The sequence below is a fragment of the Heloderma suspectum genome, chromosome 4 (assembly GCF_057233095.1).
Source record: "Heloderma suspectum isolate Gila_16-S chromosome 4, 16-S_ref, whole genome shotgun sequence".
Classification (NCBI taxonomy): Eukaryota; Metazoa; Chordata; class Lepidosauria; order Squamata; family Helodermatidae; genus Heloderma; species Heloderma suspectum.
The window spans coordinates 293407544-293421136 of NC_139461.1; the positions used below are offsets into that span (position 1 = coordinate 293407544).

General features: G+C 44.9%; 1 protein-coding gene across 1 annotated transcript in view; it reads left to right on the forward strand.

Moving 5' to 3' along the window:
• Window positions 1–10586, forward strand: part of RTF2 (replication termination factor 2) — a 67228-nt gene extending 56642 nt beyond the window's left edge. Inside the window, exons 6-9 of the mRNA XM_084854216.1 lie at window positions 74–187; window positions 5761–5815; window positions 8008–8100; window positions 9576–10586. Of these exons, the coding sequence (XP_084710342.1) occupies window positions 74–187; window positions 5761–5815; window positions 8008–8100; window positions 9576–9766 (453 nt within the window). The 3' untranslated portion in view covers window positions 9767–10586. The remainder of the gene's footprint in view (window positions 1–73; window positions 188–5760; window positions 5816–8007; window positions 8101–9575) is intronic.
• The last annotated feature ends 3007 nt before the right edge of the window (window positions 10587–13593 follow it).

A 13593-nucleotide genomic window follows, 5' to 3' on the forward strand; every position in this document is an offset into this window, starting at 1 on the left:
AGTGCATCGTATTTCTTGTATGTGGTCACAATAAGATTATGTCTCGTTCACTTTTTCTTCCTTCTCATTAAAGTGTGGGATGCCATTTCAAGACGATGATGTGATTGCCCTTAATGGTACTAAAGCGGATGTAGAAATGCTGAAGAAAAGAATGGAAGAGAGGAGGCTTAAGAGTAAATTGGGGAAGGTAAGGATTCATGATTCTGGAACTGTGAGAAATGTCATTGATAGGAATGCTTCAGCTGTCAGACAGTGATGGGAATCCAAGAGCTGTTCTAGGCGCCCCTCAGGGCAGCCCAGTAGGATTCTTGACTTTCATATGACAGAACTCAATGGCATATTACAAACGGTTTTGGAAACTCTCCCCAATTTCAGCAGCAGTTTGTTATATGGTGGTAGTGGTTGCAGGAGTCTCCTGTTCAAGAAACACAAGCCCCAAGTGCAGCTCATTGGATCCTAGCCATATATTTCTGTAGCTCACTGGATCCTAGCCAGTATATTTTCCAAGTATGGTTTGCCATCTTTTGACTTAATTCCTCATTAGCCATTTTAACTGAGTTTAGAGGTAAGCAGTTGGTTCAGGACCAGGAGCCATAAGGGAGTTATAATAGTGTTTCTATAATCAACATTACTTACAAAGGGTGTTCATGAGTGGGGTAGGTGCCAATTTAGCACTAATTTAGTACCGCTCTTCTTTCACATGGAAAGGTTTCCTTCTTCCTGCCCACTGCAAATATGAACAGTCTAGCAAATATTATGAACATTGCCAAGGCCTCTTTCCCTGTTCCAAATGTAGCTAAATCAAGCAGGCATTTCTGCAGGCAGCATTCATATTCCAAAATTGATACTAAAACAGCTTTCATGCTGAAGGCTGGATCCCATCCAAGGATATAATACTGCTAAACACTTCTGTGTTGGGAATATATTAGCTCTGCTTCCCAAGTTGTATCTTCTTCTGATCACATGTTTTGCTGTAAGACATTCCTGGGTCTTAAAATGCCATGGAGGAAGGGGTGAATGCTTTGTTGTCGTCTCCAAGAAAACATGGGTGCATTTATGAAAAGGAGAATGGCTCAACAGCACTGGTGTCTGACTTGAAGGTAATAATGTATACAGCAGGCCTAACCAATCTGTGATCCATGAAACCGAACTCAAGCCACCAGCCACATAGGGAACCTAGTAAGGACTCCATCTAATGTCCTGGTTTAGCTGTCTGTCTCAGATCACACAAAGGAGGGTGTCATCAACCACCTGTTAACGTTTTTACATGTACATGGCTAGTGATCTATGTCCAGCTTGGTGAACTTGAGCAGAACTTGAACAGGCTTGATGTACCTTAACATTTTAGGGTATAGGGCAGGGCTGGGCAGCTTGTGGCCCTCCAGATGTTTTGGCTTACAACTCCCATCAGCCCTCGCCAGCATAGCCAGTCGTAAGGGATGATGGGAGTTGTGGGCAAAAACATCTGGAGGGGCCCAAGTTGTCCACCTCTGGTAATAGGGGGGTGTCTTGACTTTTAGCCGCAGTATCATTGCCTAAGCCTCTGGTTCTCTAAGCCTCTGGTGGTGTGTGACCCATGGTCTTTTCTGTCATATGTCCTTTTTCCTTATAGAGCACTTCCAGTACTACATTTTCTTACTCACTTTTGAAGGATGCCTGTGGGGGCGGGGTCAGGAAATCTGGGTTGCAGTATCAGGAAAGACATGAAGACGAGACTTGAACCCAAGACGAGACTTGAACCCAGGAGGAGGTGATGAGAGATGGGTCTTGTATTTCCATCTGCCCCCCTCCACCACAGATGGACCGTTTTACCGTTTTCTGCTGTTTTCCTGCCTGTGGTGTTTTAGAATGCAAGCAGGGATATGTAACCACAGAAGCAGCCCTGATCAGTCATGAAACCAACAAGTTCCCAAGTGTCTAGCAGTCGCATTTCTTCTAAATAATGTCATTCTAAATCTCCATGATCTGCCTGATGAGAAGAAGAGGAGGAGTGGAAGAAGGGAAAGGTGTGGAGGGAGAGCCTGCACTCTTCCCTGCACTCTCTACTCCAGCCTTCCCCAATCTGGTGCCCTCCAGATTGGCCATACTGGGCTGGAAATGATGAGAGTTGCACCAGGTTGGGGAAAGCCGCTGTTCTAAAGGGAGGAGCCCTTTATTGCCACCTAGTGGATGAGATGTGGAAAAACACTTGCTGCTATGTGATCCCAATGGCTACTAGTCCTGATGGATTTGTGCTACCTCCAATACCAGAGGCAGTGAGCCTACGTACACCAATTGGGAGGAACATGGGTGGGAGGGTGCTGTTACGCTCATGCCCTGCTTGTGGTTTCCCGGTCGATAGCTGGTTGGCCACTGTGTGAACAGAATGCTGGACTATATAGACCCTTGTTCTGATCCAGCATGGCTCTTCTTATGTTCATAACTAACTTTATATGGCATATTTTGATATTTGCTTTTGTTATATTACAATGTGTATTTGGCTTTATCTCTCTAAAACTTTGTAAAATTCTTACATCTAAGTCTAGGAGAGAGGCACTCTCTTATTTTTCTTGACATCGCTGTTGTCATCGTCATCTTTAACCTTCCTGCCTCCTATAGAGGAGAGTTGCCCATCATGGGCCCAAAGAATGGATGGTATAGGTGGATTGTCTTACCCAATGCATATTGGTCAGACAGTTAAATTACTTATATGCACACATGTGCAACCAGATCTCTATGTGAAAGCATCCTAATCAGACTTTATTGTGGCAAGTTTTTTTATTGGTGACAACCTGCTTCATGACATGCTCATTGTCTAACTTCATTTAATCCAGTTAGTGAATGTTGGAAGACAGAATTCTCAATTTATATTTGTGCTGAAGTGTATATCCCATTGGACTAGCCAAAACCCAGCTCCCATGGTGGTTAACATCAACAATATAAAAATAGCAAAACATCTTTAAAACAATGAAAGCAGAAGTTGGAGATCCAATAAATCATCTTAACAGGCACCCCATGAGCCAATTTAATCCTCCTAAATGATTTCTAAATTTCTATATTTATAACCTTACTTACATAGGGCTCCCAGTGGTTTCCTATTCATGTGGCTGATTAAGTCCACACCTGATTAGCTTCTGCTTCAGATACTCCCAGACTTTTCACTGGATCCCAAGTAAGAAGGTTTTCATTAACATTTAAAAGAGCCTGTAGAGAGCGCTCCAGAGGGAGGGAGCCACCACCAAAGAAGCCCAGCTCCTTGCCGTCACACATGTGATCTCATTTTGCAGGGGAGCCTGAAGCAGAATCTTCTTTGTTCTGTTTCAAGGGGCACAGAGAGGATGAGGTGCTCCTTCAGGTGTAATGAATTATGATAGCCATGCAGTGTTGATTTGAAACATGGATAATGGGGTGTAAGACGTCTCTCCTCCACTGTCAAGGGGTCTTAGCAACTTGGTACAAGGATCAGATTCAAAACATCTTCCTGACATTGAGGACAGATAGGCATGGCCTTTCTCCTCAGGGATGAATCATGGTTTTCTTCCCCTGCACCTCATTAACTCTGTGGGCTGGATCATGACTGACTTAAGTCCCACTGATTTCAGTGGGTCTGCTCTAAGTATGACTAAGCCTGGCTCCAACCCTGCATGCTCACTTTAAGGGATAAGAAGGTGGACACAGAAATGTGTTAAGTTGGCCCCACTTTAGCAGAGTGGATCGTATTAGCTCTGTAATATGAAAAGCACAGGGTAACTTATGAAGCAGAGTGTCAGGTTTCCCTTTGCCCCCACTGATCTTCAAACGCCGAATCAAACACAGACAAGAGGCTTCAACCTACAGCTTTTAATTCCATTACCACAAAGAGCCATTTGTTGTTGTTGAGTCGTTCAGTCATGTCCGACTCTTCGTGACCCCATGGACCATAGCATACCAGGCCTTCCTGTCCTCCGCTCTCTCCCGGAGTGTGCTCAAGTTCATATTCATTGTATCGGTGATGCTATCTAGCCATCTCATCCTCTGTCGTCCCCTTCTCCTTTTGCCTTCAGTCTTTCCCAGCATCAGGGTCTTTTCCAGAGAGTTTTCTCTTCGCATTAGGTGGCCAAAATATTTGAGCTTCAGCTTCAGTATCTGTCCTTCCAATGAGCAGTCAGGGTTCATTTCCTTTAGGATGGACTGATTTGACCTCCTTGCAGTCCAGGGGACTCGTAAGAGTCTTCTCCAGCACCACAGTTCGAAAGCATCAATTCTTTGGCGCGCAGCCTTCCTTATAGTCCAGCTCTCACAGCCATACATTACTACTGGGAAAACCATAGCTTTGAATAGATGGACCTTTGTCGGCAAGGTGATGTCTCTGCTTCTTACTATGCTGTCTAGGTTTGCCATAGCTTTCCTCCCAAGGAGCAAGCGTCTTTTAATTTCATGGCTACAGTCACCGTCTGTGGTAAAATCTGTCACTGCTTCCATTTCTTCCCCTTCTATATGCCAGGAAGTGATGAGGCCAGATGCCATGATCTTCGTTTTTTTAATGTTGAGTTTCAAACCAGCTTTTGCACTCTCCTCTTTCACCCTCAACAAGAGGCTCTTCTTTGCTTTCTGCCATTAGGGTGGTATCGTCTGCATATCGGAGGTTGTTGATAATTCTCCCGGCAATCTTAATTCCGACCTGTGATTCATCCAACCCGGCGTTTCTCATGATGTACTCTGCATATAAGTTAAATAAGCAGGGTGACAATATGCAGCCTTGTCGTACTCCTTTCCCAATTTTGAACCACTCGGTTGTTCCATGTCTGGTTCTTACTGTTGCTTCTTGACCCTCGTACAGGTTTCTCAGGAGACAGGTAAGGTGGTCTGGTACTCCCATCACTTTTAGAAGTTGCCACAGTTTGTTGTGATCCACACAAAGGCTTTAGCATAGTCAATGAAGCAGAAATAGACATTTTCCTGGAATTCTCTTGCTTTCTCCATGATCCAGCGAAAGTTGGCGATTTGATCTCTAGTTCCTCTGCCTCTTCGAAACCCAGCTTGTACTTCCGGTAGTTCTCGGTTCGCATACTGCTGAAGCCTAGCTTGTAGGATTTTGAGCATCACCTTGCTGGCATATGAAATGAGCGCAATTGTGCGGTAGTTTGAACACTCTTTGGCGTTGCCCTTCTTTGGAATTGGAATGTAAACTGACCTTTTCCAGTCTTGCGGCCATTGTTGAGTGTTCCAAATTTGTTGGCATATTGAATTCTCAGTGACTCTCAATCTGTGAAGAAATGCCTTCATGGGGTTCAAAAGGTAGCTAGAAAGTTGCCCACCGTTTGAAAGAAGGCGGGTGTAGTAGCCTAACTTCAGGAGTCAGGGGGAGGTCTCTCTCTCTCATGAGGCTTCTAAGCGCTGCTGTTCACGCAGGGCCACTCGGGAAGACCTCCCGAGTTCTCCCTAGCCATCTCCCTCTTGGCTCTGTGTCTGCGCCTTGCATCTATTAATTCAGATTCGCCAAACACCGCCTCTCCCTGTTCGCTATCTCTATCAGGGGTGGCGGGTGAAGAGGGAACTTCCTCCAGCTGCACCCTTGAAACCTGAGGAGCCTGCCTCGCCGTCTCTGGAATAGCCTGGGAACATTCCTCCCCCATGTCTGGCGGCTCCTGTTCAGACTCTGAACTGCTCTCGCACTCCCTGCGCTCAGAAGCACCCTGACACAGAGTCCATTGTATAAAGAGCCTCAAGCTTATGTAGTTCTCTATAGTTGTCCTTCTTTGAACTCCTGAAATAGTCTCAAGTTTGTCTCCATTGTTTCAGAAATCCAAGAAATCCAAGGCAGCAGAGACCATTGTGAAATCTGAAGCTGTTGAAGGTAAGGTTATTATCATATGTGAAGACCTTTTTATTCTCCCAATATTTTAGCATTTTAGCTTCCTAGTCTTTTAGCTTTGGCGTTTTAAATCAGCATTTGAAATCTCTGCATTGCTGCTAGGTTTTATTCTGGTTGTACTGTTATATTGTGGTTTTAAGCTTTCACATTTTACATTGTTCTGTGCTGCGTTTTGTGGTTTTAATTTTTGTGAATCGCCCAGAGAGCTTTGGCTATTGGGCAGTATAGAAATTAAATAAAATAAAAATGTGGATGCAACAAAGAGCCTTCCAGATTTTTTTTAGTGCAGTCATTGTGTAGTTGTTCTGTTGTGCACCACTTAATCCACACTTTTTTATTATTTGTTTGTTTATTATTATATTATCCCGCCTTTTTCCCTGTTGTATTACATTACATTCTGCAGGATCCAGGCATAATTCAAAGTGGTGGTGTGTCCATACCACCTGGACACAAGCACACTCATCTTTAAACAAAACACACCCTTTAAACAAAAATAGAAGCTCATACACAAGCACCTTGCAACAGTGCTCTTGTTCCTTCATCAATCTCCCCCACCTTTAAAAAAGTATGCTGTTCCTCCTCCAGCATTGCAGCAGAACAATGAAAAGACACACCTGCTACATTTTTAAAAGACACAGCAACAGTGCCCAAGCACTGGCAATTTTAGTTCCCTGCTTTTTGTTAGCAGATGCATAACTGAAAAAGCTGTCCTTAGGACAAGCAGAAATAGGCACACACAGCACCTGTTCACTCTGAGTGAGGCATTCTCATTTCCTTGCTTTTCCAGTATAATCTACTACAGAGGAATAGATATATAGATCTATATAAATAAAATTGGTCTGTAGATGGATCACACAAAGGTGTGTGTGGGAATGCACTTGGGATAGACTTTGCAGGACCATGTGGGAATCTATTGTGCTAGAACCAAACCAGGCAGTAAATAAATATTCAGCAGTTGATGCAACCAGTCATATTTCTCCCTTCCCTCCCCTGTTTTTTAACATTTAGTAGAACTTAAGTTGTGTCTTGATGTCATGAAGTATCTCCATGTCTGGGGTGGGGCGAATGTGGCATGTCATGGAGTCACAGTGCACACAAGACAAAACAGAGGGAGCTGAGGGAACTCAATGCCCTAGAGCTGTGCACAAAGGGCCTCTCAAAATTCTCCACCCTATTTGTGGGCAGAGAAACTGGGATGACAATTTCATCGAATTTTTCTGGGAGGGAGGAGAAATTCTCCAAGCAGGGCTCAGCAGGGGTTGTAGCACAGCTTCTTCCTCTTTTCCTAAGTGTTTTTTGTTTCTTGCACTGCCACTGCAAGTGGCAACAGCACCAGCTGTGTTGGCATCCTAGCCCCCATTTTGCATCTTCCACAGTGCAGGTGTGAGGGGGAAGTGTTGTGCCTAGCTCCAGGGAAGAGATGGAGCCAGCGCTGTGTCAAAATGCACTCTCCAATTTCCTGAAGGTTTTCTTCCCCCATGAAAGAGGCTTCCATTTTTCTGCCTCATTTTCAGGGCATTTTATAATTCATTTGAATTTATTTTGGTGGTGTGTTGAGCTTACCCAGTCATGGTGAGGTGGCCAAGGATGCTGTGTGTGTGTTTTCTTTCTATTACACAAGTCTCCATTGCTCTGCAGCCTCCTAGGCTGCCTGTGCTTCCTGACCTGAAAGAGCCCTGTGGGAGGAATTACCTTATGATGTCTTCCCCTGGGCTTTAATTGAAGTGTGGGAAGTTGAGGAAGCTACAGGCTGCCAGAGAGATGATTGTACAATGATAGACAGGGCACTCACACACACACACTCCTCCGCCACCTCCTAAGTAAGGTAAGCACAAGAACACTGAACCCAGCTCATGAGAATTTCTCCAAAAAAAAATTTCTCCTTTGAATTTCTTTGTGAAAGCTATCTATTTTCTATCAAATGGAATGAAAACAGTTGAAAGAAATGTGAAAGAAAATTTCAGCACAGCTCTAAAATGCACCTTTCTCCTTTTCGGTGGCAGCCACATATGTGTTGATCATTCACTTTAGCCCTAGCTCTTGAGTGAATTTATTCTGTTATTTCAGTGGCAGTCCAGTCCTGTTAAAAAAGGGCTTTGCTACTGATTTTAATAGGATGCATACTGCACCTTTTACATTTTCTCCCACACATACCCCCCCTTCTTCTTTTTAAGATTCACCTAGATCATCTCAAGTAAATACTGAAAAGGATACCACAAGCAGTAAATCTGGAGAAAAGAGAAGCATTGCCTTCTGCAAGGGTACAGGTTAGTGTAAAGTTTCCAGTGTAGTTGCAGACGCATTACATTCAACACTGTTGCGAATAACCCTTAATTAAACTTCCAAATGGGCCACAGCTCCCCCCGCCCAGCCTTTAACCATGGTTAAACATTACATGTTAAGCGTTAACCAGGGCCCCATCTCAAGAAAGGTTTGAAAACAGGGTTTGAAGCTCTGTGACATCTTTGGGAAGTTCCTCTGAGCTCAGCCCTGGCCTGGGTGCTATGGACCTTCCTTGTTCCCAAGACTTGATAGCTTCCCTGAAGTGTGACCTGTCCAGGACTGCACAGCTCCCTGGAGTCTTTAAAAAGAAAAAGAAAAAAAAGAACCAGGCTTTGGGGACTTCCTGGTAGGGATGTCAGAGAATTCCACCACGGATCTCAGGGAGGCCGAATGCCAGCGCATTTGGCCCCCCAAAATCGGTGGCGGAACGGTCTGCCCCCCCGCCGCCCCCCCAGAACGAGACTTACCTGGGGCGGATCTTCCTGGCGGCGGCAGTGGCCCCGGCGGCTGCGCGGCGGCCGCGGCCGGTCTTCAGACCGGCTGCTGCCACCGCCATTTCCCGGTTTAAAAAAAACAAAAAACAAAAAAAGTGATAGGCTACATAAAGATTTACGTAGCCTATCATGGCTAGATTTTAAAAAAACACCGTGATAGGCTACGTAAATGTTTACGTAGCCTATCATGGCTGACTAAAAAACAAACAAACGCGCGTATGCAAATGGCGGCGCCCATGGGCGCCGCCATTTGCGTTCCTTATTTTGGCACGTCTTAGTCTACGTAAATGTTTACATAGACTAAGACGTGTCAAAATAAGGAACGCAAATGGCGGCGCCCATGGGCGCCGCCATTTCCGTATGTGCGTTGTTGTTTTTTTCCACTCAGCCGTGATAGGCTACGTAAACATTTACATAGCCTATCACGGCTGACTGCAGGGACGCAAACAGCGGCAGCTACGGCCGCCGCCATTTGTGTCCCTGCTAGCCAGCAGCCGGATGTCCGGCTGCTGGCGGAGCCGGCTGGTGGCTCCGCAGAATCACTGCGGAGCACAGCCAGCCGGCCAGGATTCTGGGGAGGGAGGAACGGAGTGCCTCCCCCCCCGGCCAGGATTCCGGGGGGAGGGACGGAACACCTCCCCCCCCCACCATCAGCATAATCCGCGAAAGGTAAGTACCTTTCATACATCCCTACTTCCTGGACAAGTCTCTGTGAGCAATGCTTTATGTCAATTGCTTGGACAAAAAGAATATTACAAAAAATGATAAACTATTTCTATTTTTGCATGGTTTTCAAAGCTCTTGGATGAAAAATTCTTCTGTGCTGGACGTGCACATTTTGACCCAAAAATAGAAGCTTAAGAAAATTAATCTTGACTTTAGTTTGAACCAGCCTAAAATTTAAGGTGGCTGTTCATTAGTATGTATGGAATTAACTCATAGTCTGTGTTTGCTTTGTCCTATAGCAGTCAGTGAAAGTGTGTCATCTTCATCTGGAAAAGGCAGCAAAAATGCATCTGGGCCCCCCAAGCGGTCCATTGCGAGTGGCGTGGAGAAATCAGAAGCATACAAGTCTATTTTTACTTCTCACAGCTCTGCCAAACGCTCTAAGGAAGAGTCCTCCAACTGGATTACACATACAGCATACTATTTCTGAATTTTTAAAATTTCTAGCAGGTCCTGCTCTTTCCCATCCTGCTGCTTTTCCTCTTACAAGGGAGGTCTTTGTTTTCTGGTATTGTGCAGTTTGCAAATGATTTAAAACACCAGCCAATATGGTTTTGTATAGTAGATAATAAAAGCAGCTAGTTGAGACTGGCTTTGAGTTTTTTTAAAGAAGGAAAGTGATTTGAACATCATTAGGATCACTGCCTGTTGCCTTTTTTTTCCACAAGTGATGAACCCTTAATTATTTCATTGGTCCTGCTCAGTGTGAATAATTGGGATGCATATTATCCAAATAGTATAGAAGTTGCAGCATCCAGGTTGCACAGGCATCATCTGATACCTTCCAGGCATTCTGTCACCCAGCCCTGCTTTAGTGGGAAATTTCAGTCTGGGGACCTAGAATAGTAAGATAGGAGGCCAGCATCACCAACACCCCACCCAGTTCTTCTAGATTTGTTAAAGCTTTATACAGATGGGTCAAGATGCAACCTGGGAAGGTTTCAGCCTACAGAGGACATCCCACCACCCCCTTTCCCAACTGTGAGATGACTTTAGGGTGTCCTAGTTCCAAAGCAAATGCAATCGTCTAATGTTCAAGGGGGCTGTGGGGTGATAAACTACACACAACAGCTTTGCGGACTCTATCCTGGCTTGCCTACCTGTAGCGGTACAGCTGTTACCAAGTTCTTAGATGTGATGCTGCTGAATATTTAGTTTTAGTTTCCATTCTTGCAATTTGTCAAAGTAATAAAATATTCTGTAATTTTCTGCCATGTTGTACTTAACAAATAAAAAACAATCTGATATTGCCTCTTGTAAACTACTGCACAATTAATAGCTGTCAAGCCCAGAGCTCTTTCACCTTTAAAAAGATTTTGGAGATTACTTTAGGTTAGACCGAAAGAAATGTGAGCAGCAGAAGAAAATGTACCGGTGTTCTTCTGTGGACTCTTGCACAAGCGCTACTGGAAGAACTTCTCGTGGTACAGCACCACAGGGTGTCAGCGCTGCAATGTTGTGTTGCAGTATGAGAAACACGATGAGTAAAGGAGATACAAGCTGTAGCGTGTAAATGAGTGGGCCATAAAAAGGTCTTGACAAGAACTTGTGCAAAGGCTTGCATAGGTGCTTTCACAAACAGATTTGAAGGTCGCTTTTCTCACACAGTGCTCTTCTGCTAAGTCAGAAACAGCCCTCCTATGAGTGAAAGGCTTTCCGCTAGTTGAAAGGTACTTTAGGTTGTTTGCTGCACATCTCAAACTGGTGTTAGCAAAACAAAATTGCTATACCTAATGTTTCATCATGGGAGGACAATCTGAATTGAAAAACTCTCCTTTGGAATCAGAAGGTAGTGCCAACTTCTCTGGTCTCACTTGGGTATACAGCTGGGCTTGTCTACCTTCCAGGGAAGTCCTAACAGGCAACAGAAGGGCAAGATCCTATTAGTCATTTTGACTGACAAGAGTGGGGTCATCTCTTTTTTCTTCCTCACAACCCCCCCCCCCTTCATATAAGAATGCAGCATGCCTCACCCTTACCATAGCAAGGAAGCTTCAAACCTCTCTCGGTTCCTCTTCGTCAGCGGGAAGGTGTCTGATTAATCCAAATCTGGGGGGTGGGGGGAACAGACACAGAGTAAAAAAAAAATGCAGATAGCATTGTAAACCAGGAGTGGTCAGACATCAGGCATGCGAGATCTCCTTTGCTCTTTACTGGACCCCCAATGTCCACCAAATGAAGCCATATATAAAATAGTTACTGGGATGGGGTGGGGGGAGAGAGAGAATATAATCCTAGAATTATAAGGAACAGGAGTGCCACTGAGTACATGTTGAGCCCAGGAATTTGTTTTCAGTGCCAGATTTGAGTACACAGTCCCTCCTGTCTGTCTCTGTCTGTCTGTCTGTCCGTCTGTCTGTCTCTCTCTCTCTCTCACACACACACACACACACACACACACACACTTTCATTTCAGTAGCCTAATTTAGAAGGGGGAAACCCTTTGTTGCAGCTGTTAAGCAATCCGGAGTTGGAAACCCTTAGTGATCTACTGCAGTTTAGTAGATCCTGATCTACTCTCTGCTGCCACCCCTGGTGTAAAGACATGTTGAAGATGGATTATTTATTTTTAAAAGATTTCAGTAAAAACAAACTTCCAAGGCAGTTAAGAAAACACACAAATGTATTAAAAACCATAAACAACATAAAAAAACACAAACCTGCTACAGCAGCAGTAAAAGGAGAGCGACAAACCCATCAATCAGCAACGATAAACCAGCGCAAGTTGTATTAAAATATCTACTAAAAATACAGGAGAATAACATTGACTTCACGTGACCCCTAAAAGCCAATAAGGTGCCACGTGAATGCCTCCAGGGAGAGTGATCTGTGGCCATGGTACCATCCACGGAACGTGTGTTTGGTCGCTACACAGAACCTCTGAAGGGGGAGGCACCCGAAGCAGGGACCTCAGTGAGGATCTTAAATGGTCAGGTTCATGATGCCATGTTGCCACTGCCGCTCTGGATCCAGCCATCCAGCGCTGCTGTTAGTGATAACGGAGACTGAAACTTCACTTCCAGTAGCTGGCCCCTTCTGTCAAGACAGTTTCTTGCTCACACCATTGGCAAGCAGCAGGTACACCTGGAGTTTCTCTAGGGCAGGGGGTGGGCAACTTGTGGCCCTGCAGATGTTTTGGTCTGCAACTCCCAGCAGCCCTAGCCAGCGTAGCCAATGGTGAGGGATGAAGAGCAGAGTGGGTGGCAGACTGCAGGGGGCCCCTGGGCATGGTGCTGCCGTTGGTCCCCCTGCCTCCTCGCCTTGTGCTGCCACCTCCATTTCCTCTGCTGCCACCATTTACTCCGTCTGCTGCTACCACCATTTCCCCTGCCTCCTTCCACCTCCCCAAAAAGTTCCTGGGGAGGGGGGAGCTGCACTTTTGAATGGGGACAGTCAGTGTGCTGCTCTGTTCTGCCCCTGCCATCCACCATTTTCAGTTATCCTAAATGGACTGCCCAACAGCGGGGTTACCTTTGGGGTAATCTGTCTCAGCACCCATTAGGGAGAGCACCTTAACGACAAATGCACAGATGGTACATAACCCCTTTGAAGCTGTTCTACACAGCTGGGAATTGTTTCTCCCAGGGTGCTGGAGGAAGTGTTCCAATAAAGACTCATATTTTCATATTTGCTAGTTTTGTCCCCCACTAGAAATCTTTTGACTATTGGTATTCAGGGATGTTTTTGATACAACCAGGCAAACAGTTAATCTTGACCTCGGATTAGTACTGGTCAGTTATTGGGGGGGGGGAATAGAAATAAGATTTTTGTTTTCAAGGGACTGAACATATTTATATTAGCTGCTCACTTAGCTGGAAGTCCCCAGGGGAACTGACCTTTGATATATGGTATCAGAAACTATGATCTATTGCACTGATGAAGAAACGAATTCATCAGGTGACCTGTTCATCAAAAGGGCAAGCCAACGCTTTCTATGACACGTTCTATGGACAGAGCTTTATTGCATATACAGAGAGAATTCAACATTCGACCCCAACGCCACCTTGTGATTGTTTCTGGGAGGACTTCTGATATTGTTACGGAACTGATGTGAATATTTCTGAGGGATTCTTGATGACGCTCTGCTTCTATTTGGTGCAAGGGACACTGCAAGAGGCAAGATCAAAGTTAATGGAATACGGTATAGAGTTTGTTATACTTCTAAATAAAATAAAATCCCAAAGATGTATGTGACATTAACATGTGGAGTAACTCTTCCACCTATTTGAAAATGAATTTCTTCTCCTTTATGGACAA